General features: G+C 46.3%; 1 protein-coding gene and 1 non-coding gene across 2 annotated transcripts; both read left to right on the forward strand.

Annotated features, from left to right (window-relative positions):
• The first annotated feature begins 3,351 nt into the window (after positions 1–3,351).
• On the forward strand, positions 3,352–26,189 carry LOC133470452 (polycystin-1-like protein 1). The gene is made up of 55 exons (XM_061758862.1): positions 3,352–4,247; positions 4,482–4,607; positions 4,682–4,827; positions 5,491–5,646; positions 5,739–6,016; positions 6,845–6,905; positions 7,034–7,202; positions 7,967–8,206; positions 8,301–8,433; positions 8,498–8,695; positions 9,018–9,199; positions 9,287–9,490; positions 9,660–9,823; positions 10,131–10,199; positions 10,275–10,331; positions 10,443–10,550; positions 10,649–10,714; positions 11,286–11,465; positions 11,539–11,616; positions 11,714–11,856; positions 11,957–12,077; positions 12,168–12,291; positions 12,380–12,572; positions 13,467–13,523; positions 13,596–13,937; positions 14,011–14,232; positions 14,307–14,420; positions 14,581–14,732; positions 14,797–14,897; positions 14,975–15,173; positions 15,253–15,336; positions 16,399–16,606; positions 16,831–16,937; positions 17,022–17,121; positions 17,183–17,311; positions 17,381–17,554; positions 17,637–17,811; positions 17,896–17,930; positions 18,035–18,321; positions 18,860–18,944; positions 19,036–19,173; positions 19,272–19,390; positions 19,691–19,801; positions 19,884–19,995; positions 20,092–20,160; positions 20,467–20,549; positions 20,619–20,838; positions 20,924–21,028; positions 21,736–21,876; positions 21,950–22,060; positions 22,567–22,713; positions 22,814–22,963; positions 23,028–23,159; positions 23,242–23,342; positions 25,349–26,189. Exons 1-55 carry the CDS (start codon positions 4,096–4,098, stop codon positions 25,581–25,583), a joined length of 7,893 nt encoding a protein of 2,630 aa, XP_061614846.1. The 5' UTR covers positions 3,352–4,095; the 3' UTR covers positions 25,584–26,189.
• On the forward strand, positions 24,552–24,623 carry trnad-guc (transfer RNA aspartic acid (anticodon GUC)). The gene has a single exon. It is a non-coding gene; the product is annotated as a tRNA-Asp (tRNA).
• Positions 26,190–26,242: the final 53 nt, after the last annotated feature.

Below are 26,242 nucleotides of genomic sequence, written 5' to 3' on the forward strand. Positions count from 1 at the left end.
ACCTTTCACCCTCCTCATACCAGGGAGTTAGGAACAGGCTGTGGGTGTGGGCAAAAAAAAAAGAAACAAAAAAAAGCCTCCGACCGGCCAGGCAATAACACCTCTGTTTCATATAACTTCCACGTTTCGATACGTCGTGTATCGTTTAGAGCGGCGTTCCACGAGCTGACGTTTGGGGAAAATAGCGGGCAATTTTTCTTGGGTCGTCAATAATCAGTCAGGCTTTTCCACCTTTGCGGGATGTCGTAGTTGTTGTTGTTGTTGTTTTCTTCGCCATTCGCAGTCTGCGCCAACCCGTCACGAAAAAAAAATGATGTGCGAATAGCGATCTAACGATTAGCCAAAACGCACCTTCGCAAAAGACGAAATGAGGCCTCGCGCGCGTTTCGGGTTTTGTGGAAACAGCTCCTTATTATGGCGGACTACACTTTTACGCCACTGCAAACTACAACGGCGGCCATTAGCAACAATTGCAAACATTGAAGCTAGTCAGACAGGGCCGATCAAAACTGAGCACGATTATATTTGTCGGCGTCGAGGCAATGGATTAGCGCGCTCGGTCAACGTCTTGCAGCATCTAAACCGAGTCAAAGCATCCCCGAGGGCCCCCTCCCCCCTCCCCCCACCCTATACAAGCCAGTCAGGCCCCATCTTGTCGATCATTGATTATCAGCCCACATTTTCTCAGCTGTGTTGCAGCGGAGGCCGCACGTCAAACGTCAGCGGGCACGCTCCAGGGCTGCGATATAACACGTGTCCGTGTGTGCAGAAGGGCGTCCTTTATGTTTAGATATATTGAGTGTATAGGACACATTCTTTTGGGGTGGGGGGAGTGTGATGGGAGGCGAGGAGGGCCTGCGCCAGATAAAGTTCCTGCAACCCACTTGAGCATTGCAGGATGTGGGCCAAAGGGAATTCTCATTGTCGCCAAGGCTTTATTTAGCCATATGGGAGGAAGTGGAAGTGTCTTTCACATTTTGTCTAATATTAGAGGAATCTTTAACCCAAAAAAACTTGTTTGCTCGGTCACATCTTTGGCCAATGTTTAACCGGCTGAATGCATCGTTACTTTGAAGCTGGTTTTGGGGCATTTTCATCCGCTTTCTTGGCTCGGCTGCTTTTGCAGCCACGGCTCTTCATTAATAAAGTGATTTTGGCTTGTTTGGAGTGTAATCTGAGAGCACACACACAGCCCGCCCCCACCAGCACCCCCACGCCCTCCCGACGCCCCCTTCCCCCCACTCCCCCACCCAGGGGAAAAGGACATTTGAATAAGCATGTTTAATGTCACAGGAGAATCAACACTTAGCGACAGGAATGTGCATCCGAGGTTTACAGTTGATTCTGCGAGCAAATCATCTGTTTCGTCATGATCCAATCATGAATATGCGTTGCTCGTTTCCATTTCAGATGTCAGCTTTTACAAAGTCATGTCAAAAAGCCATATTAAATATATCCCAGATGTGATGCAACGTTCAAACGCGTGCTTATTACTGCAATGTTTACTGAGTATTTGTGGGCCTCTCGCCAGCTACCAAGTATTTATGTTATTTTTATTTTATTTATTTTTTTACAATGAAATGCTTTGGTGTTGATGACTTTTTTTATGACTTGGATTTTTTTGGGGGGATTTTTTTTTTTTTTTTTTTTTTAACCGATTCTTTTAGAAATCTTGTAAATGAATCGGATTGGTTGCAGGAAACACCGTCACGGCGAAATCCCCCTTATGAAATTGAACCAATTAAGAGCGTCCGCACACTGTTGACGTCACCTGGAATTGCAATCAGACATTTTCCACGATTTTTCTTTTGAACAACATACATCCAGTCCGACTGCATTTCCGAGGTTTTATGCAGTCTATTGCATAAATCCAGGTGGCTCTGTTTTTGTTGTTGTTGTTTTTTGGGGTGGGGAGGGGGTGGGGGGGTCTTGTTTCTTGTTTGTTCGAGACTTTTGACCTTTAATTCAAAAAGTGCATTCAGTTTCAAATGTTTAGGCGCGGGAGACACCTATTTAGAATGAAAGAAGCCTTTTGGATGAGGTGAAAAGTCTTGGGCAAACACGACAAATCCAGTTGCCTTTGCGGATTATTGGAAGTGGGCGACGCATGCAGATGGTTGACTTTGGTGGCCTCCAGGAGAATCAACTTCACTTTATGGAATAATATGAATGCGTGCAACAAAAACAACAACAACAAACAAACAAACAAACAAAAAACAAACACGCATTTAAAGTTCATTGAAGAGGGTAAATTGGCTGCGATTGGCTGGCGACCAGTCCAGGGTGTAACCTCCCTCCTCAAGCACAGCAGTGACCCTACGGGATAAAATGGCTGGATGCTATTTATAGGAAAACATCATCGAGTTGTTCTATATTTGTGCCAAAATAAAAAAAGTCGCTATTGTGATCCCCACAAATAAAATGTCAATCAAAATACGTGAAAGGAAAAACAAACAAACAAAAAATGTTCATATTTAAATTGAAATTTGTCAGTGAAAGACGTGCAACACATCACAGATCAGAGTCTAAAATGTCTTTCAACGCTCGCACTGGTGAAGTGCACTCCATTTTGAGCAATATGAAGCGGAACACAAGAAGATTTAACAGACGACAGTGGTGTGATTTTCCTTGTCGTCACCTGGCTGAACCAAAATGCTGAGGCAGCATTTATTTGCACTTTCTCCAGCGCTTTTGGAATATTTCGTTGACACCCTCGTTCATCAATTGTAACGCATTCAAACACAGCACGTACGTTAAAAAGTTAAAAGAAGGCCCGGGGGGAGGAAAGGGGGGGGCTTGGGGGTTTGGGGGGGGGGGGGGGGGGGTGGCGCTTACGCACCAACACGTCTCCAATGCCATTTAGTGTAGGTGTGTGCGCTTTAAAGTTGTGATGCGTCGATTTTCAAGTGTTTGGATGAAGAAGAGTTGCAAATTCACCCCAAACATTTAATTATGTCGATGAAAATATTTTTAAACGACTCGTAATGAAGGGTTCATTCGGTTTCCTTATTCGCTAAGCAATTAATTCAACCTGACCATTTATTTTGTGTGTGTTTTTTTATTTTTTAGTGGGGGTTTAAAAAAGTGAATGTAAAGAAATGCGCGAGAGTCCTGCGACTCTAATTCTGAAGACAAAACGAATTGGCGCAAGCAATTATGCGATTGTTCCTGATGAAAAAATGAAGCGTGATCGCGGGTTCGAGTCCCTTCGCTCTTGGGTTCTTTGCTGGTCGAGACGAGAAGATGATGCAGTCTCACTGCGCCCTCTGCCGGCCATCACGAGTAGCGCTCTCGCCTCTTAAAGGGGACGTCTGGGAACCCGGAAGCGATCTCTTAAGGTGGACCGGGAGAGTTCACTGAACCCCAACGACGACGAGCTCTGTATTTCTTTTTTTTCCACGTATAAATAACTCAGTGGCAAATGAGTTTTTTTTTTCCTTATCATTTTCAACCTGTTAACCAAAAATGTAGCAATATTGAAGGCCAACATTTTTTGCGTGTGGACTACGTCATCGATGACGCGTGATTAGCTTGGGATGAGATTTGTCGAATCCTCAATTGAGTCACACAACTTGTACTTGAACTACTTTAAGTTAACATTCACATTCGTACAGTTCTACCCGTGCGTGCGTGCGTGCGCGTCTGTACATGTCTGACCGTATATATGATAAAAGTGACACCTCAGTTACAGTTCAAAGTATCTTTTGTTTTGAGTGTGTGTATGTTTGTGTAAAAACATACTGCACGAGACACACACACACAATTAAATGCATATGTAGCCTACACACATGGTTATGATTAAGTAGGAAATAAATGTACTGGTGAGACAAACTAAGAGAAAATGTAAGCAAACAGTACAGCATCAAGTTAAGAGTTGAAAGGTGACGGTCCAAAATACAGTAGCAATAAGACGTCTATTTGTCTTGAAGTGCTGTTGAGTCCCTTTGTCGCCGTGTTCACACGTGTAGCTCTCCTCAACTGCATACAGGCACTTGAAGGTGCGCCTCCTTTTTTCCTCACCTCGCCTCGCCATCCTCCCTTCCTTCCCGGGAGCGTCACTGCCACAGACGAGTTCGGCTCTCACGGGTGCGCAGCATGGCCCCTTTTACCTGCTCTCTCCTTCTTGTCTGCTTGTGTGCAGCAGCGGCGGCCCCCCTGGGGGACCCTTTGCGGTGGTTCTTCGGGTGCGTCGACGCCGGCGGCCTGCTTGACCCGCTATCCCGTTGTGGCCCGGGCCTCGATGGAGGGTGAGAGAATAAGTTCAAAAGGTTGAACTTTTTTTTTTTTTATGCAAAGAAACAAGTCATGAGTTAGGCCGTTTTTCTGCTGTTCTGTCTCACAGGAAATATGGGAAAAAATAAGATTTTGTGCAGTCATTCATTTTAAATTGGGGGTGGGGAACGTGTTTCCTATTTCTGTTTTGATGATGTTCTCCACCGATTCTCAACGATTGATTCTTTTTTTTTTTGGTTTTTGGTAAGGTTCAATGTCGCAGCATTAACTTCGGACAAGTGTTACTGCGTATGTCAGTTGCAAGGCTTGAGAGCGAATGCGTGCGTCAACGCTTCCTCTAACGAAGGCTCACAGGAGGTCAGGCGAGGGCAAAGGTGGGGATTATTTTGAATGTCCTTTCTTTACCAGCATTTCTGTTTGACTTCTTTGGGTGATCTGCTCTCTTAAGAGCGGGAAATTTGCCACTTGGCAGGAGAGAAGGACCGATTTTGCGCCACATGCACGTGTCGATCCCACAGGAGAAGTCGCACGCCGGGAAGGCTTTTGTCCTGGAAGTTTGCGGGAAACTGGCGGGATGCCTCGACCAGGTCACAGGTGAGAGGACGCTTCAAGTAACGCTCCTGTGTGAAAAGAAATATAGCTTTATTGTTGAGATTTTTTGGGGGGGGAGGTGTTTTGTTTTGTTTTGTGTCAATGGATATAACAAAAAAACCATGCGCATAGCTTCATGTTTATCTATAACAAAACCAAACATTTGATATATTTGCAAAATACAATCTAACTCCCTCGGGAACAAAAGACCTTCAAAAAAAAACATAATGGGAGTGTTTCACGAAGCATATAGCATTTGTTGTACGTCAACAATCTTCAACATTTACAGTACGTTGTGCATTGTATGCTAATTGGGAATATCTATTTTTAGTGTGACTTGATAAACATTTGTAATTTTGTTTATGAATCTTGTGAAAACAATGCCCCGACCTTGTCAAATGAAATATTTGTAAAACTTGTTTAAAAAGCAACCAAAACTAAAATGCATTAGAATAAAGAAACATAAATACTCCAAATGTATCAGATACGGCAAATTATCGAGGTCATTTATTTAAAAAATGTCAAGAAGTGTATTAGTGGGAAAAGCTGAAAGTCACGACAACAACAGCAAGAAGAAGTACAACAAAGCATCTTACAAGTGCATATTGCATTCAATGTATTGCTATTACTTTTCTTTTCATGCTCGCGTGTGTGTGTGTTTTTCAGGGATTCCGGGACTGGGTGGACCCGCTTACATCACTGTGGAGTTCTTCTGTGGGACCCCAGAGTGTCAAAGTTCACAGCAGGTCAACGTGTCACATGCTGGTTCCTTTGCAGTTTCATATCAACGGATTTTGGAGGCGTCGGCCAAACATGGAATCGGTACGTCTCATGACTAAAACACTGTGTCCGATAGCTTCTTTGGGATGTTTTTTTTTGTGACTTTCAACTTTCTTTTTCTGTCCTGTTTTTAGAGGTGACAGTCTCCAAACCCATCTCCAAGCGTTGCCCCCCCCGGAGCTTCTGCGTCTTGCCGCCGCCGTCGGCGATCTCTCCGCTTCACGGACGCCTCCTCCCACGGGAGAGCTCCCGAAGCGGGACCACGCAGGCTTCCAATGCGGGGGATGCCATCACACCGCGGGCATACGTGGCTGACGGGCCAGCGGCCCAGTTGCGCCGCTCGCTCAGTCACGGCGAGCGGGACCAGGAGGTGGGGGTCGAGAGGACTTGCGAGGGCCCGAATAGCAGCCTGGTATGTGAGCATACACCTTGCAATTAAAAGGGTATATACTAATGAATCATTATTAATATACATTCTACCTGTACAAAAATAATAATGACCAGTTTTTTGAACCATATGTTTTCGAGTGGCAGTGTTGGGAAATGAGCACTTTGGAAATGCAGTTGCTTACAATTACAAATTGCCCTGTTGAAAATGTCATGGAGGTTTAACTATTTCAATGACTTTTGCAAAATAATATACAGTATATAGATTATATTTGACGACTTTGGTGGTTACTTTTGAATGAATGCACCAACAGGAGCCTTGGAGGTTTCCTCGAAACAAAAGTGGATTAAAACCAGACCGTTTGTTCTTTACACAAAGAATAAACTGCTAACAAAACATGATGTCATGGAAATACATGATAAACATGTTTTTGTTACACACACACACACACACACACCACACACCTAGTTCTCTCCGTGCCTGCCTGAATGTGAGTTGTTTGTTTGTTTGTTTGTCGATACGTGCCCTGCGATTGGCTGGCGACCAGTGCAGGGTGTGCCCCACCTCTTGCCCAGAGTCAGCTGGGATAGGCTCCAGCACCCCCGTGACCCTAGTAAGCAGAAGCGAAACGGAAAATGTGTCGGAAAATTCCGACAATCTCGCTTCATATGACAAACCAGATAAGGTTTATAATAATAATCATTTTTAAAGATGAACGCATTCAACATTTACGATTTCAAAAGTCTAACTTTGTGTGTAACCTTTTCTAAATCTGAGACAAACTAATCAATTGCGCCACATGCTGACGCCTTTGGCAGGACCTGTAGCGAATGTTGATTCGTGCACTTGCAGGTGCTGACGCGTCCTACGTCCCCCGACCTGCGTGTCAGCGCTCCCGACGTGATTGACAGGGGTGAGGAGAAAGCCACCGACACACGTTCCACTGTGAACGGTTCCACTGCATTGACGGATTTGATTTCAGTGAATCGTGACAGGTATTTGCATGCGCTGTTGCTGTGTTAAATCGGTCGCACTTTTTAGCCGTGAGCGTTGATGCAGCAAGTCGAGCCGTTCCCACAAATACGGATGTGGCCTTCCTGGCTGTGACCGACGTGCCCGAGCCTCTTGAGTTTCTGTGGAATTTTGGAGACTCTACAAATGCCAGAACAAGCACCACGAACGTCACCAAAAGATACCACGCTCCTGGAAGGTACCTTGCACCTAAAACATAAAACCTCTTCTATGAGGCTTCAATATCCATCCATCCATTTTCTACCGCTTATCCGAGGTCGGGTCGCGGGGGCAGTAGTTTTAGCAGGGAAGTCCAGACCTCCCTCTCCCCAGCCACTTCATCCAGCTCTTCCGGGGGGATCCAGAGGCGTTCCCGGGCCAGCCGAAAGACGTAGCCTCTCCAGCGTGTCCTGGGTCGTCCCCGGGGTCTCCTCCCGGTGGGACGTGCCCGGAACACCTCACCGGGGAGGCATCCGAATCAGATGCCCCAGCCGCCTCATCTGGCTCCTCTCGATGCGGAGGAGCAGCGGCTCTACTCTGAGGTCCTCCCGGATGACCGACCTTCTCACCCTATTTCTAAGGGAGAGCCCGGACACCCTGCGGAGGAAACTCATTTCGGCCGCTCGTATCCGGGATCTCGTTCTTTGGGTCACGACCCACAGCTCGTGACCATAGGTGAGGGTAGGAACGTAGATTGACCGGTAAATTGAGAGCTTCGCCTTTCGGCTTAGAGCCTCCTTCACCGCAACGGACCGATACAAAGTCCGCATCACTGCAGACCCCGCACCGATCCGCCTGTCGATCTCCCGTTCCATTCTTCCCTCACCCGTGAACAAGGCCCCAAGATACTTGAACTCCTCCACTTGGTGCAGGATCTCATCCCCGACCTGGAGCGGGCACGCCACCCAAAATGGCATTGTATTTGCAAAACACGAGGTTAAATTGATATTTTTTCCTACATAGATACAACGTAACAGTGATGCTGTCTGATGGCCACACCTCCTTCACCTCTGGAGTGTTGTCTGTATTTGTGCAAAGAGCAGTGAAGCTCAACAAGTTGTTCCACGGAGCCTTTGTTCTTCGGAACCGCACGGCCACGGTGAGTTGCAGAGTCAATTCCGGCACCGACGTCGCCTTCCTGTGGAACTTTGGCGATGGGACGACAAGGCCGGGACGAAGCACTGAGCAGCACGTATTCCTCAGGTGAAGAAAGCTTTCGATTAAAATGCGGATGCCGGTTCGTTGTGACGTTGCACATCAAGTACACGCCGACCTGCTGATATGTTCCTGGTTGTAGGACTGGAGAGTTCCAAATGGAAGTGACCGTGTCCAACCGGGTTAGTTCTGCCTCCCTAAGCAGCATCATTTTTGTCTTAGACCGCCCATGTCAGCCTCCACCTGTCAAGAACACGGGCCCTCTCAAACTACAGGTAAGGCCATCCATTCGCTTGTCGTATCACGCAATGACTTTTAAGGAGACGTTGATTCACTCAGGTGCGAAGACACGACGTCCTCCATCTGGGGGTGTCGTACGAGGCTGACGTCGAATGTGGCATATCGACGGGCCTCCATTACACATGGACCATGCTTGACTCCGCGGGCCACATTTTGCCTGTTCCCGACGCTCACAAGCAGAGGCTCGTACTTCCGGGACATCTCCTAGACTACGACACCTACACTGCTACAGCCAAGGTAAGTTGCAGTAGGCAGGGTGTCCAATGCGCTTCAGCCTTTTTGTTACACAAATGTATTTATGTACGGTATCAATTCAAACAAGTCATTTTTTTGGACGAGGAGACGCGCCATTGAGTGCATTTGTCTGGACAGTCTGACGTTTAACGTTGTTGCTTCATGTTGTCGTGATTTTGTGGGGGGAGGGGGGGGGGGGAACTATTTATAGATATATAGTTCTTCAAATATAATCTCAGGAGAGAATCAGATGGTCAAATGTTGTTATTGCGTGTCGCGTTTGCGGAGTTTCTGTGTTGATTTCACAGCCGCCGATGTTCTGCAGGTCAAGGTAGTCGGCAGTGTGGTGTACAGTAACTACAGTGTGAGAATACAAGTGATGCCCAGCCCTCTTGTAGCTTCCATCCAGGGCGGCACCAACATCTTCATTAACAACAGGAACATCACCATGGTAACTCTGGATGGACGGCATTCCTACAATCCTGACTTCCCTATGAATCCGGTCAGGTGGGCGAACTCTGCACCCCTTTGAATATGTTTCATATCAATTGAAAGGAGGCCTTGGCTTGAATGAAAATGTCATTTGAATTCTAGCGTCAAATGGACGTGTGAACCGGTCAGCTCGATCAAGAGTTCCTGCTTCAACCGTCACGTTGCTACTTACTCTCCTGTGCTCGCCTTTCCCGCGAGCTCCCTCAAAGACAACTTTGACCAGTTTCGCTTCACCCTCACCGTCCACAGCGGAAATCTGTCGGCGTTGACGGAAGCATTTGTCACGCTGACGCCAAATGTCGTCGGGTACGAGACAAGTATGGCTCCGGTGTAGGCTTTGCAGATCACATTGGCACAAAAGACAGCAATTGACAAATTATAAATTGAACAAATCCTGATTTAGCTCATTAAAGTGGCCGGTCGGCGTTTCGCCTCTGTCCCACTTGTAACATTTCTCCGAATGTTTCCAATCCAGGAGGTTAACAGTATCCTGTACTGAGTGTGAAGGAGACCAAGTAAACTGGGATCAGTCGATCTCAGTCAAAGCCATATGTGAAGGCTGTGAGGTTCCCCCAAACAGCACCCAGTACATCTGGACTTTTCACATGGTTAATACTTCCTCCAAACCGGTAGTAGAAGGTAAATCATGTTTATCCTATTCAGCTGGAGTCACTGATGTCGTCGTGGTATTTTCGCCTGACTTCAATCCAGGCAGGATGTGTTTAGTTCCCACTCAGTCATAGTGGTGTCAAGGTCAGATAGTTGTGTGTCTCTGTGCAGTATGTGCGACTGACCAGTCCAGAAGCTAGTCCGCCTTTCGCCCGAAATCACATGGGATAAACTCCAGCTCACCCGTTACTCTGAACTGGATTAGCAGTATAAAAAAAAAATGGATGGATGACTCTAATGGAAGATTACTCCATTTTGTGTTCTCTCTTTTTTTTAGTCCCATTTTGTTATATGGTTGACCTCAGTGCCCCAGCCACCATTAGAGAGAGCACATCCATGTCCGCCGGTATGTAAAATATATAACAATAATAACTATAAAGTGATCAAAAAGTTAAAAAAAAAATAAATACTCCTCACACAGGTTTGGCAGAACCTGTCCATGGGGCTTCTCCAACCACCATTGATCCAGCAGGAACAGGTGAGACTGCATAAAAATCGGATCTAATCTAAAGTCTGATCAAATCTAAAAAAAATAAAGTACAATAAAATTGAGTGAGATCTAATTAAAGCTATATATATATATATATAGCTGTCGATGGTAGTGTCCATTTGGATCAGAGGGAGATCGGAAGTAAACTTCCTCTTGATTACGACTCCTCGACAGACTGGGATAGTGCTGACACGAGAGATGGAACAGGTATCGTCAATGTTCCGTGTTCCGAGTGGATGTCGTCATTTGTCGAATGTAATTGTCAAGTCTCGCCAGTGTGTCTTGAAGCCTTTGCTCTGATGCAGATTATGACGCGCCCTTGCAAATCACAGAGGAAGGAGATCCAGGAATCTCAGCCGGGAGACCAACAGGTACACGATGTATAATATTTTGGTTACTGCACAAAATTGGAATCGCCAACAGAAAGAACGGGTGGACTTGGAAACATGGAAAGTCACAGATGATAGGAGAGAGCTTGAAAAGAAAGTCATGGACACTACATCGAGAAGCTAAGTACAAGAAGATAAATACTCAAGCGAAACGGGTAGTGAGAAAAGATAAGAGCGTATACCTAGAAGAGCCGGCCAATTCAGCGGAAAAAGCGGCTGCGAACAATCAACTAGGAACACTATAAAATCACAGAAATGTAGGTGCACCAGGACTGGACACGTACATAGAATGGAAAACAATAGCAAACCCTAGAGTTGCATTACATTGGACAAACAAGAGAGGCAGGCCCAAGCTAACACGGCGCAGGGCCATGGAGAAAGAGCTACAACATCACCGTCAAAGCTGAGGAACCATCGAGAAGATGGCCAAAGACAGACAGAAGCGGAGAGACTCTGTTGCTGGCCTCGGTGCCGACCGGCGTGACAGGAATGACCGACTATATATCTACCGAATGTTGTGGCCATTTACTCAAGAGTTTTTCTGCACTTTTAGGTGTGGATGTTCAGACCTCGAGTCCAGGAGATGACCTGTCGTTCAACCCAGCGTCACATGACCCCGAAGGGAGTAATCTGTTGGAGTACAGCCCCGGGCAGGTGATTCGGGAACAAACCTTGCTCGACCTCCCTCGAGACTTGGTAGAGGCGGGGTTGTTTGCGTCCTACACCTACACGGGTACGCGACACGCAGAAAATGTCTTCTCATATCCGTGGTCGTTGTTCTTCATAAGGCTGTCACAATTTTGCAGGAGTTTCCTCCGCGTTACTCAGCTTCAGACCTTTTAGTCTAAAGCCAGGCAGCATGTACATGCTGGAGATCATCGCCAGTAAGTCCCTCGTTCGTCATGGACATTTTTGCTAAAATAACTGGAGTCTGATAACTATGTACGGCTTTTTTTTGTTGTTTTTTTTGTTAAAACAAAGAATCTCAAAGGAGTATTTTGGGCCGCACGCAACTATTCTTGAGAACAAAGCCTGTCCCTAAAGGAATGACATGCCAGGTGCAACCGAGCAAAGGAGTGGAGTTATACACACACTTCAGCATCTTCTGCACCTCAGGGAGAGAGGTAAAATCATGTTCTACTGTCATAATACAAAGAGTTACCTAAGTACCTTTTTTAGTTTTTAACCTAGGTCTACAAAATGTGTATATGGCGTGTTTTGAAGGACTTGCTGTACGAGTACAGCTTCAGTGTTGGGAGCGAACCTCCCAGGATGTTGTACCGGGGGAGAAACTTTGAGTACTACTTCAGTCTTCCATCCGGACATCCCAATGATGACTATAAAGGTAACACTTGCAATCCAATGAATCAAGATCTACACACGACGGACTGAATTGCGCATGCGCTTGACTGGGTCATTATTTGTCTTGTTATAGTCACTGTATACACACAAATCAGAAGTAGCATGTATGGATCGTCCAGCAAAGTCTGCCCTGTAACTATACAAGTCCTGCCCAGCTTCTTCAGAAATGTTTCCGCCAACAATCCTGATGTGGAATTGTAAGAGCAGTAGTACCGTATGTTCAATATTTAAATTTTTTTAAATTTTTGGTCTGACCTTGGCCCCTTTTGCACTTTTTGCTTCCAGGTCCCAGTCAGGGCTGAAGAACCTCTCTGCGTTGATTGTACTTGGGAACAGTGCGGAGATTCGCAACTATGTGAGTCTGTTGTCCGGCATCCTGAATAGACTCAGCTTGGACGGGCAGGCAGACCACCGCATTCAGAGACGTATACGTAGCGTGCTCATCTGCACTGTGTGCGAGCTGGAAAGCAGTGACCAGGTACACAGAGACGACACAACAGCCATAATAAGTATTGTGATACAACACAGAAAAACAAGCAGGCACATCATTTTTACTTCCTGGTGTTAAGGCCTGGCGTGCCAATACTTCTTTTCATAGGGTCACCATTGTGTCAAACTGATGTCAAAGGGGGGGCTGGACCACTAGAATCATACCGCACTTAATATGAGAATACATCATAATATGTTTTCCCTTTGTTTGAATGCGAAACAAAACAAGCACACTTGGAAAAGTTTGAGGTTTAATGACTTTTTAAAATCATTTTTACTAAGCAACCTCAGAAGTGTGCATACGCTCCCCCAAAAAAATCATCTTACCAAAAACACCACCTTGAAGCGTTTTAGTGACATAAAGTTTTCCATGTAATTTCATTAGTTAAGTCTATTGCAAGATTCCCATGGAAGTATATAGCATTTAATTATTCTTACCAAAGAAACGTCTGAAGGCCGAAAACATTTTTTTTAGGATTGCACCCCTAGTGAGCCGGTTCTGGCCCACGGGCCGTATGTTTGACGCCCCTGGTTTAAGCAACGCTATAATGTTCTTATACAACTAGAATTTCCCGCAGAACTCCACCAAGGTCGAACTGTTACAAAAATGCAAAATATTTGGCGAATGCCATCTTTGTTTGTTGTCAACAGGCAACTTCCTGGTTCATGGAGGATGATGAACAAGGTGGTACCATTATCATTCGGAGGGGTGGACTGTCCCATTAATGCCATAATGAACCTTTAGCCTGATGTTCGTTACAATTAAACGGCTTTTTTTTCTAAACAGTGAACCAAGTGGTGGCCTGAGACCTTTACATGGTCCCGTATGTTCTTTGTTCTCTGTCCATTATTTAAAGCATTCTAACATGTTATTGGATGGCAGGACTCAATGGTAGACAACATGAACATTCTCAAAGACCTTTTACAAGTTACAAGACAGGTAACTTAACGTTTTCCTCAAAGATGCACTAAGAAATGTTGACTGAAAGAGCACTTGACGTACATTTTTTAGGTCACATTAGCGAGTGTCGTACAAGTGGCAGCTCACGTGCAAGCCATTTCGGCGACGCTTTCTCGACCCAGTGCACCGAAGCGGTACCGACTGGACCGGAGGACGCTTGACACACTGGTAAGCGTGTTATCATACAGTCTGGAGGCCGCTGTCACCGCTCGTGACGCCGCAGCCGAAACATCGTACATTGCTGAGAGTCAGTGCGAGACGGCATTCGAGCCACAAACTGGAGTCAATCCAGGAAAAGATGTCACAGGCGCGGCCGGTGGTGATTTGCGCGTGACACAGCAGCTGGAGCAGCTTGTGGAAAATATTCTACATACTGCATCTGAGCTGATCCTGGTAAGAGGTCACACTTTAACATTGCAAATCTTATTTACCCTCCGGTTATGGAATGTTCTTTTTGTTTTTTAAGAAGCATACCTTGTTGAGCAGAATCCAAGAGCGCAGGGTCAGAGGTGGCCTCTTGTCTCTCTTTAGTGCGCATCAGAACTTGTCAATTCCAGTCATTAGCAGTGGCTCGGCGGTCTTTTACATACCTGCACCCCTGATCCATTCTCTCAGAGGAGAGTGTGTGCTCAGCCTCATTGCTGAACTCAAGCGCTCGCCTTGGATCCGGGCCCCCTATCCTGGCAGGGTGAGGAAAGCGGGGAGATGTAAGCTTTCGGACTCAGCAATACAACGCTCTCAATTGATTGGGCTGTTTTGCAGATAAGTGGACCAGTGGTTGACTTGACTCTGTATAAATGCAGCACGAGAAGACAAATCTCATTTCGATCGCTTGTTCAGCCAATCATTGTGGAGATGCAACCAAGACAAGACAAAGTACGTGGCTTATTTGTAGCAAGTTAGCTTGATCTTTACTGATAACGTCGGTGTGATGAGAGCAAAAGATCGAGCAATTCTACTAACGCTTCTGTTGCGTTATTACTAACACTAATGTTAGTAGAGAGTATATTTGCTGATGTGACCTTGTGCCTCATAGAAGGATTCTGCACATGAGCACACCCTCCTGCGAAACTCCATCAACTACCACAGCTTCAACATCACCCAGGAGCATTTACAGCAGGCGATCCAGTTGAGTGTGGCATTCATGCTGCCGCTCGACCAGCCATTTCCCATCATGCTGCTCTTCAGGTACAGTATTGTTGCAGTGGCATGTTTTGCAGCGGGGGTAATCATTGCCTCTTTGTTGTGGCAGGATGTTTGCTAAGCCAGCTCCAAGCATGCACCACCTGCAGAGGATTCACCTCTGGGAGACCAACACCACTCGCATCACCCTGCCACCATCCTACCTCAACGGTAGATTTTTATCCCAGCCATCAATTTCCTTGCCGTCAAATTGCTGTGGATTAAACTCAATATGAATTCAAATCTAGCTCCAGGGGTTGGTTACTTGGCGTTGTTAAACAGTGACTTTGGTAAGCCAGTCAGACACAAGCATCTGAGCAGCCAGATCATGTACACTCTGGCGGTGGACGCCAGCCAGTGCTTGTCCTTGGACCGCCCAAAGGGGGCCTGGACGCGGCTGGCCTGCAGCACACACCAAGCAGACAGAACCGATGCTGTCAACTGCAGGTACGTGAAAGGCTATTCCTTCTAACACACTGAAATGTGTTAAAAGGCTACCTCACTTGCCATTTGGTCTCTGTCCCAGTTGTCACCAGTTGAGGACGCTAACTGTTGTGCGAAAGCAGATTCAGAGTAGCTTTGAAGCAGCCGACCTGGACCCATTCCTCAGGTGAGCTTCTCCTTGGTTGTGTTCAATAGAGAGTCACATACCAACAGAGGCGGGTAGGACCTCGCGACATTTACTTTGCTACATTTACTCAAGTAAACTTTGGGATAAATTGTACTTTGCAGAGTACTTTTAATGCATCATATTTTTTACTGAAGTATTTACAGTACTGTAACACATTCCTTGTACTCCACTACAATTGCCTACATGCTACTAGCTACTTTTATTGATCAATTATTGCATGCGCGATTCATTTGTAGAATTTTGTTTTCGACTTCCGCAAGGGCGCCATTGGACCAATCCAATGTAACCACAGTGATGTTTTGACTCAAGTTCACCAAGTAAACGACATGTCCGCACACAAAGTCTTCTATTGGGCTTCCTCGAAGCCGTCCGGAAGTCTTTCTCCATGGCCTCACCGAACTGCTCCCATGCCCGAGTTTTTGTTTCAATGACCACCAAGGCTGCATTCCGCTTGGCCAGCCGGTACCCATCAGCTGCCTCGGGAGTCCCACAGGCCAAAAGGGCCCCGATAGGACTCTTTCTTCAGCTTGACGGCATCCCTCACCGTCGGTGTCCGACCACCTTACGGCCACAGCTCCGGTCGGCAGTCTCAGCAACGGAGGCGCGGAACACGGTCCACTCGGACTCGATGTCCCCCGCCTCCCCGGAACATGAGCAAAGTTCTGTCGGAGGTGGGAGTAGAAACTCCTTCTGACAGGGGATTCTGCGAGACGTTCCCAGCAATACGCTTGGGCCTGCCACGTCGGACCGGCATCTTCCTCCACCATCGGCGCCAACTCATCACCAGGTGGTGATCAGTTGACAGCTCCGCCCCTCTCTTCACCCGAGTGTCCAAGACATGCGGACGCAAGCCCGATGACACGACCACAAAGTCGATCATCGAACTGCGACCTGGGGTCTCCTGGTGCCAAGTGCACGTGCGGACACCCTTATGCTTGATGCTAACTTATAACAATTTTGAATGTGCTTCATGGATTTGTTTGAGTCTACTGTATAGACAGAAACAATAACATTTGTCATTTGTGTCGTTCATCCTTTCAGTGAGTCCACTGATGCGACTGTCCTGGTTGTCGTGCTGCTGCTTACGTGTCTGTACATCCCAGCGTTTGCAAAATGCAGGAGAGCAGACGTCATCTCGGAGCAGAATCCACGCGTCCACTACCTAAACGACAACTGTCGATCGGACCCCCACCTCTACGCCGTTACCATCCACACCGGCCTCTGCTCTGCGCACAGACTGAGTGCGAAGGTAATCATCTTCGTTACTTCTTTACCGAATGGCTCTTATCACACGAGAACAGAACAAGGCCTTCCCCAATGTCTATCCATCAACTAAAACGGTCTTTGTTATTGCATTTGAAGATGAATTTTAAAGAAGACCAGATGTAAAACTGTTTTGAGTCATTCAATACATAAGGCCAGCAGACTTCTCTCTTAGTGGAATTTCAACGTTTCAATCATGTGTTTTGCCAGGTTTACATCGCACTGCACGGAGGCGACGGCATCTCGCAGACTAGAGAACTATATGTCCCAGGATGCACTCTGTTCAGGAGGAACTCACGAGACACCTTTATACTCAGGTTACACCCAAGCATATTCAAATATCACTGATAAACACGTTTACACGAAAATGAACATAAATAAGGGTTTCACTGTCATCGCAGTGCAGCGGATAGTCTGGGTCCAGTGTGGGGGGTGCACATCTGGCATGACAACTCAGGACCTTCCCCACATTTTTACCTCAAACTAGTGGAAATACGTGAGGTAAGGCTCTCCTACTGTATTGTTTCTGTCATGCCAGGCCACGCATCTTGCGTGTCTTCAGGTGGGCCGAGTTAACAAGGAGGCACGAACATGGCTCTTTGCGAGCCAGTGCTGGTTGTCCGTGAGCAAAGGCGACGGGCGAGTCGGGAGAATGCTGCGTGTTTGCACTCGCGCGATAGGCCGAGCTCAGGTACGCTACGACCCTTAAGATCAAACAATGGCTCCGTTTTCGGCGTGACCTTCGTACCTGTGCCCGCAGATGTTACGCCTCAGGTTGTGCGACGACCTGGCTGACTTCCACATGTGGATGTCTGTGTACAGCTGCCCTCAGCCGCACTCATTCACGCATATGCAAAGACTTAGCGTATGCCTGCTTCTATTTGCGGGGTATGCGTGTGTCAATGCGCTGATCATATCGCAAATGGATGAAGCGGTGAGTTAAAACAGTAAAAAAAACAACACAATTTTGTGTGGAACTGTTAATAGATCTCTAATGCCCAAGTTCTTTCTGACAGCTACATTTTGAGGTGGGCATTACTGCTGTATCGGCTGTGTCTCTGACAACCGGAGTATTAAGTGCGGTGTCGGTGTTGCCCACGGCAACACTGATAACGCTCCTTTTTCGAATGCATGACGTGAAGCTGGTGATGGCAGAGGAAGGAACACAGACTGACCAGGACTCCGGGGAAGGTGAAGTTTATCTCACGATAGTAAAGAACTTTCCATTACAGTTTTTGTCACTAATCTGTGTTTCTCCGTGGGATATCGTTGCAGTGAACGATACGGAAGCCTTCAAGAAGAAATATCAGGTTATGCGGTATCTCCGAAAGCTCGGGATCTCTTTGACTCCGATTCCCCCCCCCCCCCCCCCCTTTTTTATCTTTGAAGCATTCCTTCTTCATTTTCGTTGTAGGATGCGGATAAGATGGTCACAAAGGATGTGCACAACAAGGACAGTGGACTCCGGACAGACGTTATTCCAAAACAGATGGGCCTTCAAGAACAAGCCTTTTTCAAGGGTGGAAGTGAAAGCGGCTGCTTTGACCGGGCAGCCTGGTTTGAACACAGCAGACATCTTTTTGTTTTTGACAAGCTGAGATGGAGGAAAGTAGCATGTCGGTGGTGTTACTATGCGGCCTGGACGCTGTGTCTGCTTTTGTCCATTGCTGGTCTAGTGCTCGCGGCACTGTTGGGACTCAGGTACTTGCAATTTATACTTACAGTATAGTTGCATAACTAATTGTCCACACCTTCCTTCCACAACATTAGCTTTAGTAGATATCAGTATTTACAGAGATAGTGTTTCTCCAAATATGCATTCTTTAACGCAGCCTCTGTAAGGCTGAACATTTCAGCGGAGTCTATAGGGAAAGTGCTGCTGTATACACTGCTAACCTTTGTAATATTGAGCAGAAAATTAATTCGTGATGGGGAATTTTATACCGAACGAAAATATAAACAGTCAAGTCGCTTACGACGACGAAGTGCGGTCAGGTCGAGACCCCGATGAGGACGACGAGCATGCAGATGAGCTTTTCCTGAGACGGTTTCGGACAGTTTGTGCAGACATTCTTTGGTTATGCAAAGCGATTGTTGGATTATCTCGACAAAGGAGAAACGCTCACTCACACAGATTTAGACAGATTTGTGAACAATATTTGAGGGATATATATATATATATATATATATATATATTGTGCATGTGTCCAGTGAGTTTTTTAACATGTATTTTGTCCAGGTTCGGCAGTAATAAGCCGCAACTTTGGCTACATTCTCTCTTCATCTCCTTGTTGTTATGCAACTTCGTGATCCAGCCAATTGTGGTAGAACAGAATTTTCCCCTCGAAATAAATTCCCATATTTGACTTCCATCCTGAATAATACATTCACAACAATAATCCTTTGCTGCCGCAGATCCTCGCAGTCAGTGTGACTGTCTCCATTTGGTACAGAAATAGAGTAGACTTTCATCGTCTGTCCGGAATCCTTTTGAAAGCAGAAGAGCAGCGCACTTCCGCACTCCAATCAGAGAGATGCTTAGACGTCGAAAAGGTGACGACAACATTCCGTTTCATTGTAATCTGTGACCACAAATCTACCATTGAAACGAATGAATAATAATAATACTAATAATAATTTGTGATTTTCAGCTTCTTGGGCAGCGTCACCGAGCGAGATTTCTCCGTCTTGTGTGTCCGGCGACTGCTGCGGAGCTGAGGCCGACTCGAGGACACAGAAGACGTGAGGCTTTGATTCGCAAAACCCTCAGGTGAGCGCGTGTGTTGTCGGAACGCGTCTACGCTAATGCTACCGTTCGGCGGTTGGCAGTCAAGATGGCGACAAGATGTTAAGAGCAAGCTTATCTGCTGCCCATGTTTTTTTTTGCGAGACAAAAATAAGAATCATTGCATCTGCTGAAATGTTTCTGTTGCCAAATTGAAAAATATGCAGCAAATTGCTATCCACGTGTTGTTCAATTTGGTGCTGATGTAATGTCAAATGATTTGGTTTTGACTTGGGGCTGCTATTCTAGTTCTTTAACAAGTCCCCATATCTCTTTGTCGTTCAGGGATTTGTGTTTCTCGGTCGCTCTGCTGCTCCTGATGTCGTGCATTTCCCACGGCAGCTCATTCAGCGACCACTACCGCCTCCATAAAGCCGTCAGACAACAGTTTGCTGTGTAATCGTCACAAAACAGAGACAAAGTTGTTCCGTAAACACTGTACATGGTGCAAATTGACACTATTTGATATTTATCGCAGTGGGGGGGAGCAGCCTTCATTCATGCCCATACAGAAATACGAAGACTGGTGGAAGTGGACGCAGAGCAGTTTGCTTCATTTACTGTACAAGAATCCCTCTGCTGCAATGAAGGTTAATTTGACCTTTTTTATACCATTTAAATAGCAGGCAATTGTGATCTTTTGTCCGATTCATATTTTGTCGCATTGCATAAACGTGGCTCAATAGTCTGACGTCTTCCAACGATCATACGTCTTGATCGGAGAGCCCGTCGTATGGACGACGCAGCTCTGCAGGGTATGTATAATAAAACACTGGTTCATGGTAGATTTAAATAACATACCTGTATGATTATGATAATGAGACTTCCTAAAAAAAAGACCAGCATTGTTTTTACCACAATTCCATAATGCTGAATGCGTTTCTATGAAACTCAATCACATCTTTGGGCAGCATGGTGTCTGCCACACACACTTGAGATCTGGCCTTCCAGTGTCAACGTTAGCTGAACGGAAGACTTGAAGTGGTTTCAATGAAATATCACGCTCGTACTTGCGTTGGTGAATTTCATGCGTCTTCCCTCCACATTTGGAATTATTTCAGAAAAGATCGTCCACATGCCCTCCGTGCGCACACCTGGGCTGCAACGTAGGACCCAATGGCGCGGTTCGACTCGGCCACGCGAGGTAACATAATGTACCGACACGAACATTTGATTGATTTGCCGAGCGAAAGTGCCCCTGCGCCTTCCTTAGGTCTGACGCCACATCTCGACGGAAGGCCTCGCATTGTCGTGGCTGTACGGTATGGAAGGCGCAGTTCACCTTGTACAGCCCTGCTCCTGACTTGTTCACCGCTGTGACCCTGCTGGCTGAGCAGAGCCCCGCGGGCACCCCGTCGACCTCAGCCACAGTCCAGTCAGCGAAGGTTTACCACACACCCACTGTTTGGGACTATGTCGTCTCTGTCTGCCAGGTAACGAGCACCAAATAATAAGAAAGTCAGGACACCCGATTCGACGACTTCTGGTTTCTTACATTTGTTTCTCCTTTGCATCCAGCTGCTATTCCTCTGTTTGTCTCCGCTGCATCTCTGCGTCCAAGTTGGCACTGCATGGCAGAAAGGCCCGATGGGATACCGCGCAGCACTCTCCGACTGGCTGCATGCAAGTGTTACATCACAGGGTGTACAATACTATTATGATACACCCGGGTATTTATTTCTCCATCCATCCATTTTCTGTCCCGCTTATCCTCACGAAGGTCGCGGGCGTGCTGGAGCCTATCCCAGCGACGGCGGTAAAACTAGTCATTAGCACATCTGTCTCACAGTCGTGGGTCAGGGTTCGAATCTCGCCTTCTCATGTGGCTTTCACGTTCTCCCAGTAATTGCGTGCGGTTTCTACAAGTACTCGAGCTTCTTCCCACATCCCCGAAACACGCATGTTAGGTTGATCGAATACTCTCGAAAATGGAAAGATGAATCATTACGGTTGTAGCTTGCAGTGTTTTAAAACTTTATCTTACCCTTCTCAACACAGCTTCGTTCTGTTATCCCGCACTGCAAACAAAACAACGAGCGTTGTATGAAACTTATGGGTAAATGAATAGCTCTCTAAAATGTATCACGGTGGTTCCTTGACTTGGGACTTGAATTGATTCCGTGAGCAAGCTTGTAACTCAAAACATTTGCATCTGAAATCATCTTTCCCCATTGGAATGATCAACACAAATGATCGCCCATTCTTTTTGTTGTTCAAAATAAATTACAAAAAAAAACAAACTGTGTGCTTAAAAGGGACCAGAACTGTCAGAACAATAAAAAAATAAGTGTCAAATTCACCTCGTGATATTGATGTTGGTGTCTCCATAGGCAACGATACGAATAGTGATCTTCATATACTCTTATCATGACGTCTACCGCTCTGCGGAGGCCGCGGAGGTCGTGGAGCTGCTGCAGAGGAACGACGGCAAGCAACACGTGGATGTCAGCCTCCTGGCTGCGAGGGAACAAGTGAGAGAAGACCATGGCTAACTTTGTTTGTGCGCGCACAACATTGCTGACACTTGTTGCGGATATTTTGCAGCTTATTCGCTCGCTTCGCGGTCTTCTCCTCCTCCTCCTCGCTGTCAAGTGCGTGACCACGCTGAGGCTAAACGGCTCCGCGACCCGCTTGGCCTGCTCATTCCCGAACCTCGTAAGCGTACTGGAATTCATGCCGCCGCTTTCAACGAGAACATTACGAGGGCACAGACCTCTGCCAAGCTCGGGCAGGATCTAAGGATAATACGAGAATGTAATGTTTCATCCAGATGCAGATTTTTGTCTGGAGCCGTGAGAACAAAATACAGTATACGGAAATACATTCAACTTACTGATCATGTTTTTAATGAAGTTAAATATAACATTGATACTGTGTGACTCTCACACATTATATAATAAATACAATATAACATCATCAGCGCGCACATAAAAATACCAAGTTGATATCAAAAACTGTAGACGGGAAGTTGAACACACCCAAACTAGCAAACACAAACAAACTTCCCGAAAAAAAAAAAAAAAAAAATGAGCTCAGCCCGTCAAGATTTGATCACTTTAGTCGAAATGGACGCCACGAGCAGGACAAGTTCTTCCTGTTCTCTGGAATTTGCCCATTTGGTAACTAATAAAGGTCAATTCTTTTCTATTTTTCTGTCCTAGGTGTCAGCTGTCCTCCTGCTGCCGGTTGTACGCTCCCTTCACACTTTGCTCTGTAACAGCTCGGACCCCAAGGCCATTGGCGGTCTCCTCCATTATGAACGTTCATCCCCAAGCCTCCGAACTGTCTGCCTGTCGTGCGCTCTTGTGGTACGAGTGCCTCACAATCACCATTGTTGGTCCCGGATGACTGCTTTCTTCCAACAAGCGCTGCTTCCGTTTTTTGGTTTTTTGGTTTTTTTGTTTTCAGATGACGGCCGTCAGGTCCTCAGCAGGCGGTAAAAGGCGTCGAAGCAGAAAGGAGGCGTGCGCTTTGACGGAATTAAGCGGCTACATTCGACGGAGGGTCCGTGAGCTCGCTGGGCGCGAAGGATCAATGAGGCCCGCTGTGGAGCGCAAGGTAAGCTAAAAAGATGCTTGAGCATTGAAATGAGCCCGGGTCACACACACCCTTGTGTTTTCAGACTTACTACCTGGAGGAGTTTGAAAGTTTAGTGGATGAGCTTTTGCTCAGACTAACCAGGCTGAACCACACGCTAGCCCGTGTTGACCATCATGTCCCTGTAGACCCCCTCCATGAGCCCACCGCCGCTCAGGTCTTAAAACCTCCCACGAGCACGCGTACAGGACGGTTGCTTCACAACAACTGCTGTTTTTAAAGCTTTGCCTGTGCCACAGAACATTGCAAGAACACACTCGATAGAACCGGAACCCCAGGCGAATGGTCCGACACGTCTCAGTCGCTGTGAAGACGCGACGCCCGCCTCTCACCTTCGCAGGTAATAAAACGACGGTTCTATTGCATCTACAGGGGAAAGTACAAAGTCGTGCGCGGTCTATTTCGTCAGGCTGTTGTTCTAATTTAAAAACAGCTTTCCCATAGGACGTGTAAAGCGCATTACAGTACTTTTGTTTCTCGGCTCAAACTGTTTCAGACTCTGCCGGCTTCATGAACCTTTATTAACTGGACAGGCGCTGTTTCAACATATGAACATTCGTCACTCAGACTAAACAAAAGTAAATAAGTGAAACTCTGTATATTGTACAGGGGGGTCCTTTTGCAGCATTTCTCTCGGCTGCACTGGTTTCAGTACATTTGTGGACGAGTGATTCTTAACCTGGATTCGATCGAAAACCCAAAATAAAATGTACTCACCAGAGATGCTGAGTATTAAAGGAATGAATGTGTGCAGATTGCTACAGAAGTGGTTTCCTAGTTACTTACTTGCAGAGGGCCAATGACCTGGCCAAGTAACAGTATTTAAGTAAACCCAACACGTGGTCGTTGCTGGAGCAAAGGTCAACTCAACACTGCTCTCTGGTGGTCGTTTGGGAAAACACATATTCGCCGAAAGCCAAACCCTTTCCAACTAAATACTTCCACAAAATATGACAATTCCCGTGTTGTACTTAAAAAGAGCAAGATTTATTTTCTTCACATTTATTAGTTTTCCTTTTTAATCACAATCATTGTTTGCTTCATCAGGTCTGATGGAGAGCGTCTGTATGACAGCTCAAATGTTTTAAAAATGCTTATATTCATAATTACTTACTTACATCCATCCATCCATCCATCCATTTTCTGAGCTGCTTCTCCTTAGTAGGGTCGCGGGCGTGCTGGAGCCTATCCCAGCGATCATCGGGCAGGAGGCGGGGTACACCCTGAACTGGTTGTCAGCCAATCACAGGGCACCTACAAACAAACAACCCATTCGCACTGACCTGCACACCTCCGGGCAATTTAGAGTTGTCAATTAACCTAACATGGATGTCTTTGGGATGTGGGAGGAAAGCGCAGTGCCCGGAGAAAAGCCACGCAGGCACGGGGAGAACATGCAAACTCCACACAGGCAGGGCCGGGGATTGAACCCCGGTCCTCGCAACTGTGAGGCAGACGCTCTAACCATGCCGCCGCTTTCTACTTACAAAAAGAAAATTTATGTTGGATGTCTATAAAAATGTGATAATGGGACTAATGAAGCATCAGTTCCTCGTTAGTATAGTGGACAGTATCTCCGCCTGTCACGCGGAAGACCGGGGTTCGATTCCCCGACGGGGAGGAAGAGTTTTTTTTTCCTCATTCAAGTTGTCTCAAACTTTGAAATTTTGAAAACATAATGACAGAAGTTGGCAACGTATTAGAAATGTCACGATAAAGATTACAGTAGGCTATAGTATAGAATAGTATAGCCTAGTTTCCCCACTTTAATGTTTAAGATCATCAATGTGTGAATACATCAATACAAAAGTGAGTGAACCAGCTGTTGTTGACCCGCGTCGCCCAACAACCACGCTTTCATTGAAACGCATTTCACGAGCACCAATGATATCGATAACATACAAACAAAAGATTCAAACTCTAACTCACCATCGCTCCGTTAAGATGGCCGCAGTTTTTTTGTGAGGGGCGCTTTCAAACAAAATCCAAGCCGCCAGCCGCAACGAAGCGGAAATGCCTTTCGCAGGTGCGGAAACCAAAGTCAGCTGGCGTTGAATTGTTTTTCCGCCAATTAATATGATATGTCGACATTTGGCCCTCGGCATAATGTGCTAGGGACTCACTACAGCCGTTAGGCAGTCTGTGAGTGGGCAGTTGACCGGATCAAAACGTGCAATATGATGTTTCACCTTCCCGGGACACTAGACTTACTACACCCGGATTGCGCATATGACCAGAAGGTGCACGCCTTCTCCGATTCAAGCATACGGGAGAATATGGATCGAGGTTTGTATCTGCTTGGCATAACGTGCTATCTTGACAGTTTTCTGGTGTCATCTGTGACAGCGCGGCATTGCCTCAACCAAGTGGAAGGGGTGGACAATCAGAATCCATGGTAGAGGAGCTTCAAAGTGGGCAAGCAGAGTGTCATTCAGTCCTAAGTGGTGCTCTTGAAAGGCAAACCAACCTCACGACCAGGACAAGTGCCAGATTTTTGTCTGTTGTTAAGTGTAGGACAACTACTGAGGCGACACATGCAGAGGAATTGGTGGAAGTTCTGATCCATGACGAGCCTTTCTAAACATTCTTTAAATTGTACATCGGGACACAATATGCATTGATGGCGCTGTAAAGGAATATTTTTGAATTTCTGAATGAATGAATAAAGGACATTTTTAAAAGCTCAACACCCAACAAAAACTGTGTCAGTTAAATACAGCAGAAGCCCCTGCGCTTTTTCTTCCTGAAGAAGAAGTAAAGGGTACTTCTTCTTTTCCTGACACCACACACATAAGAACTCGCTTCGTCTTCGACCCTCAGTAGCTGGATTTCCACCGGCAACCTGTAGGTTAACAGCGCCGCTTGCAGACGTTTTTAACCCAGGCCACGACCGATCCGGTATGGAATTCTTTGAATGAACTCTCATATTTGTTTGGCAAAGTTTGAAGCCAGATGACGCAACCCTCTGCATTTATCCGGGCTTGGGAAACCTACAATTTGCTATACGGCTGCTTTATCTTAATATATTATCAAATGCGGCTTGTCTATTTGATCACATCAAATTATGCTGGTGCACTGTTACCTATAGTGGCTGCGGAGTGTATTAGCATCATATACTGTAGATTTCTGGCGTACCTAGCAAACAATCTCCATTATGCCATAAAGGCCCATTAAATCACTACTTGTGTTAATAAGTTGACTCGGAATTTTGATTTTGTTTCCACTGGTGTTGTAATTCTA

The sequence above is a fragment of the Phyllopteryx taeniolatus genome, chromosome 20, assembly GCF_024500385.1.
Source record: "Phyllopteryx taeniolatus isolate TA_2022b chromosome 20, UOR_Ptae_1.2, whole genome shotgun sequence".
In the NCBI taxonomy this organism is placed as follows: domain Eukaryota; kingdom Metazoa; phylum Chordata; class Actinopteri; order Syngnathiformes; family Syngnathidae; genus Phyllopteryx; species Phyllopteryx taeniolatus.

What these genes read in the sequence shown, in the direction of transcription:
- LOC133470452 (XM_061758862.1), top strand. Translation starts at nt 4,096, where the DNA reads ATGGCCCCTTTTACCTGCTCTCTCCTTCTTGTCTGCTTGTGTGCAGCA. An exon ending in GAGCAGCACGTATTCCTCAG is followed by an intron (nt 8,207 to 8,300) that starts GTGAAGAAAGCT and finishes TCCTGGTTGTAG; the next exon opens with GACTGGAGAGTTCCAAATGG. An exon ending in GCCTGTCGTGCGCTCTTGTG is followed by an intron (nt 22,714 to 22,813) that starts GTACGAGTGCCT and finishes TTTTGTTTTCAG; the next exon opens with ATGACGGCCGTCAGGTCCTC.